This window comes from Myotis brandtii, unplaced genomic scaffold (assembly GCF_000412655.1).
Source record: "Myotis brandtii unplaced genomic scaffold, ASM41265v1 scaffold2875, whole genome shotgun sequence".
NCBI lineage: Eukaryota > Metazoa > Chordata > Mammalia > Chiroptera > Vespertilionidae > Myotis > Myotis brandtii.
In genome coordinates this window covers 20007-24960 of record NW_005360982.1, presented here as the reverse complement: position 1 = coordinate 24960, position 4954 = coordinate 20007, and the positions used below count along the sequence as shown (strand labels likewise).

At 44.5% G+C, this 4954-nt stretch overlaps 1 protein-coding gene across 1 annotated transcript in view; it reads right to left on the bottom strand.

Moving 5' to 3' along the window:
• Nucleotides 1-2759: 2759 nt before the first annotated feature.
• The window catches only part of LOC102256208 (zinc finger protein 548), a 14967-nt gene continuing 12772 nt past the window's right edge, over nucleotides 2760-4954 (bottom strand). Inside the window, exons 3-4 of the mRNA XM_014541996.1 lie at nucleotides 4068-4270; nucleotides 2760-2927 (exon numbers count right to left, since the gene is read on the bottom strand). Coding sequence (XP_014397482.1) covers nucleotides 2817-2927; nucleotides 4068-4270 — 314 coding nt within the window. The 3' untranslated portion in view covers nucleotides 2760-2816. The remainder of the gene's footprint in view (nucleotides 2928-4067; nucleotides 4271-4954) is intronic.

Genomic DNA, 4954 nt, shown 5'->3' with positions numbered 1-4954 from the left:
TTCTCTCCGGCTCCCCCTCCAGCGCCTCCACGCGGAGCTGCAGCTCAGGGCGCTCCGACCCAGTCAGGTGACCCGGAGGGAAGAAGTGGCGCGAACTGCAGAAACCGGAAGTCCCGCCCTCCGCGCTGGGCTCTATGGAAAACGCCTGTCCTGGACCCTGATTGGCTCCCGGCTCTGCACTTCACCGACGGCCTTCTGGGTAATGAGGCTCTGAGGTGCAGGTGGGGTGGTGACCAGGCCTTTCCCACCAGCCTCCAGGACAGCGGTTCTCAACCTGTGGGTCGCGACCCCGTCGAACGACCCTTTCACAGGGGTTGCCTACGACCATCGGAAAACACATAATTACATATTGTTTTTGTGGTTAATCACTATGCTTTATGTTCAGTTTGTAACAATGAAAATACATCCTGCACATCAGATATTTACATGACGATTCATCACAGTAGCGACATTACAGTTATGAAGTAGCGATGAAAATTAACTAATAAAGAATTTTAAAAAATTTAAAAAATTAAAAAAACAAAATAATTTTATGGTTGGGGGTCACAACAACATGAGGAACTGTATGAAAGGGTCGTGGCATTGGGAAGGTTGAGAACCGCTGCTCTAGGAGGAAAGGCTGGGACCCACCGCTAGGGATGCTGGGACATGACAGTCGCTGTGCCCAAGGGACTCCTGGGAAATGGCCACAGAAGGCGGTCATGGAGCCCTGGCCAGGGCGCCCGGGTGATTAGAACACCTTCCTGATGGGCCCAATGCAGCTGGGATCCCGGGTGAGGGCTCATCAATCAGCCAACGAAGGTGTCAATAAGTAGGAACACAAACCGATGCTTCTTTCTCCTTTCTCAATAACTATAAAAAACCGCAAAGTAAACACTTTTTAAATATATATTTTGTTACTGATTTGGGAGCGGAAGGGAGAGGGAGGGAGATAGAAACATCAATGATGAGAGAGAATTATTGATCCGCTGCCTCCTACTCGTCCCCCACCTCAGATGTTGCTTTCAAATTTGAGAAAATTCCAAACAGGCATCACCTAGCTAGACTAGAGGAAAGGCTTTTCTTGAGCAGAAAGGAAGTAAAATAAGAAAATTATTTAAATGGCAACCGCTTAAATAGTTGCCTCAGTTGTGAGAACCTCGTTTGTTATTTGTGACTGATCTCTCTTAGGTTTCAATTCTTACCAGTGAGGCATTTACAAGATTTTCCACCGTCCACATGGAGGCTGCATGGCATTGGAGCCACCTCAGTCTAATGGCATCCTTGTTGAATGACAGTTCCAAGCCCAAGAAGCAGGTCGCTTCAGTGTCTGAAGGTTCTGGGAATCAAGACCTTATACCAGCAAGCAGCTTGGCCCACTGCAGACACTCAGAGGGTGTCCCCTGGAAACCCGAGCTCAGCTGCCCTTGCTGAGTGAGCACATCGATAGCCCCATGGACTGGAACAGGAGGTAACCATCCTGGTGTTCACTAGTTAAATTCTCAAGGTTTCACCTCTGCACCAACCCTGCCCACCAGCACCACCTGGGACTGCTTAGAAATGCTGCTTCTCAGTACCAAGCCCAAACCTACGGAGTCACTTTGGGGGTGAGCCCCAAGAATCAGCACTTTGAGGCACCTTTAGGTCGTGCAGATGTAGAGTAAAACGAATTGCACCTCTTGCTGTGGTTCCTGTGGACAGGGCACTAGAGATCATGTGACAACCATGAATCTCCTCTACAGCTGCAACATTTCACAACTGAGGTTACAAAAGTTGGCAGGACACTTTACCTCAATAATCTTAATTTTAAAAAACCACAAAGAAACACTTCAGCCCTGGCCGGTTTGGTTCAGTGGAAAGAGCATCGGCCTGGGGACTGAAGGGTCCCGGGTTCAATCCCGACCAAGAGTATGTCCCAGGGTTGCAGGACCAATCTGTGGTCCTGGTCGGAGCATATGTAAAGGCAACCAATGAATGTGACTCTCTCACATCAATATTTGTCTCTGTGTGTCTCTCTCGCCCACTTCCATTCTATAAAAAATCAATGGAAAAAATATCCTCAGGTGAAGATGAACAAAACAAACACAAACTTGCCCGACAGGTTTGGCTCAGTAGTGTTCCCCGCAGACTGAAGGGTCCCAGGTTCCATTCTGGACAAGAGCACATACCTCAGTTGCAGGTTCCATCCCCAGCCCTGGTCAGGGCCCATGCAGGAAGCAACCAATCAATGTCTCTCTCTCACTTTTATGTTTCTCTCTGTCTCTCCCCTTCCCTTCTACTCTCTAAAAATCAATAGGAAATATCCTGGGGTGAGGATTAACAAAACAAAGAAATTTAATACACAAAATGTCCAAATTTCAATTGTTTATTAATAAATTACAAGGCCAATGTATGAAAAAGAATGGTCATTTAAATTGCGTTTTGCACGTGCATAGACTGCAACTTAAATCTAGGAAGGTTGATGGGCAAGTCAAAAGTGTAACATATTTACACATCCTTGCTATATAAATGAACTATGGGTAATTTTCAGTCTGCATGTTCAGGGATACGAGTTTCAATACAAACAGATGGCTCCAGAATGTTACACAGAACAGAAAGTTACATATTCTCAGCACACTTTAAGGCAGTGATGGCGAACCTTTCGAGCTCGGCGTGTCAGCATTTGGAAAACCCTAACTTAACTCTGGTGCCGTGTCACATATAGAAATTTTTTGATATTTGCAACCATAGTAAAACAAAGATGTATATTTTTGATATTTATTTTATATATTTAAGTGCCATTTAACAAAGAAAAATCAACCAAAAAAATGAGTTCGCGTTGGTTCGCCATCACTGCTTTAAGGACTTACTCCAGTGTGAAGTCTCTGATGATAACGAAGTCTGGAATGAACGATAAATGATTTCCCACATTCACTGCACTCATAAGGCCTTTGTCCTTTGTGAAGTCTCTGATGATAAGAGAGAGTGTCACTATGGGCAAAACATTTCCCACATTCACTGCACTGATAAGGCCTTCCTCCTGTGTGAACTCTCTGGTGTTTAACCATATTTGACCTCGAGCTAAAAGACCACCCACATTGACTACACTGATAAAGTCTTTCTCCTGTGTGCACTATCTGATGATTCTTGAGGATGAAACGACAGGAAAACGATTTCCCACATTCACTGCACTGATAAGGCCTTTCTCCTGTGTGAATTCTCTGGTGTTGAACCATATTTGACTTCCTGCTAAAAGACTTCCCACATTGACTACACTGATAAAGTCTTTCTCCTGTGTGCACTATCTGATGATTCTTGAGGTCGATACGACGGGAAAACGATTTCCCACATTCACTGCAGTGATAAGGCCTTTCTCCAGTGTGAAGTCTCTGGTGTGTAATAAGATAAGATTTTTGGGTAAAGCTTTTCCCACATTCACTGCACTGATAAGGCCTTTCTTCTGTATGTGTTTTCTGGTGTTTAAGAAGGTAATAGTGAAGGGTAAAAGATTTCCCACATTCACTGCATTGATAAGGTCTTTCTCCTGTGTGGATTTTCTGATGACTACAGAGTTTGGATTGAATTGAAAATGATTTCCCACACTCACTGCACTGATAAGGCCTGTCTCCAGTGTGAATTCTCAGATGGTAACGAAGCCCATATTGAGAGGTAAAAGATTTCCTACATAGACTACATTCATAAGACTTTCTTCCACTATGAACTATCTGATGTTGAGTGAGGGAAGACAGTTGGCTAAATGATTTCCGACATTCAAGGGAGTCATAAGGCCTTTCTCCAGAGTGAACTGTCTGTTGTCGAATGAGGATGCATCTACGGCTAAAACATTGTGCACATTCACAGCACAACTCACAGTATTCCCCAGTGTGACTTCTCCAGGGATAAATGAGCACAGATTTTGGGTGAAAGGACTTCCCACAATTGCTGCACTTGTACTGCCTTGGGCCACCACGAAATCTTCGATGCTGATTGAATTTATCGCTCTTCACAAGCAGGGCCCTGTCCACACAGCTTCCGAAGGGCTTCTTTGCCAGGTGCTGCTTCTGGTGAATTTGGAAGTTTGCACCCAAATAAAATTGTTTCCTACCTACCCCACACCTGACCACGTTCTGGCTGCGTGGTGTTCCTTGGTGCTCAGCCAACTGGAATATGTCTCTCAAGATGGGACCACAGCTCTCACAGAAGTGGGTCTTCAGGGAAGACACAGCCGCCTTGGAGGGGCTGGACGGTGACCCTCCTACAGAAGCACTCTGTTCACAGGGAGCATCTGCATCCTCTGATCCACAGCAGGGACCTGAACACAAATAAACGCTGGTGAAGTACAGGTTGACTAAAGGAATGGGTTAATGCCATCACAAATGTATATTTATCATATGTAGAAATGAGTTTGTGGGATGCTGTTCAACAAAGGGAATTAAAATATGGCCACTGGGCATGACTAAAAGTATACTTCTTGTATGCGTTTAATGGTTATCAGATTAAAACTAAGTGCTATAACTCTAAGATGTTTTAAGTAACCCTCATGGTAATCACAAAGCAAAAGAAATGAAGGAAAAGAAATGAATGCATACCACTATGGAAAAATAATTAAACCAGAGAGTTAGCAAGAGAGAAAAAACAAACAAAACAAAACAAAAAACGGTACAAAACATGTACACAAAAGTTCACAAGACAGACAACAGAGGACGAGGGTGAGGGCAGGATTTGGGGGGTGGGAGGGGAATGGAGGGGTAAGGACACATTTGTAATACCTTAATCAATAAAGGGAAAAAAAGAGTTAACAAGAAGGCAATCCTCAAGTACTTACAAAATTATCAAGTTATACACAGTAGCTTAACTTATTAAAAAAACAAGTTTAGCCCTAACCGGTTTGGCTCAGCGGATAGAGCGTTGGCCTGCGGACTCAAGGGTCCCAGGTTCGATTTCAGTCAAGGGCATATACCTTGGTTGCGGGCACATTCCCAGTGGGCAGTGTGCA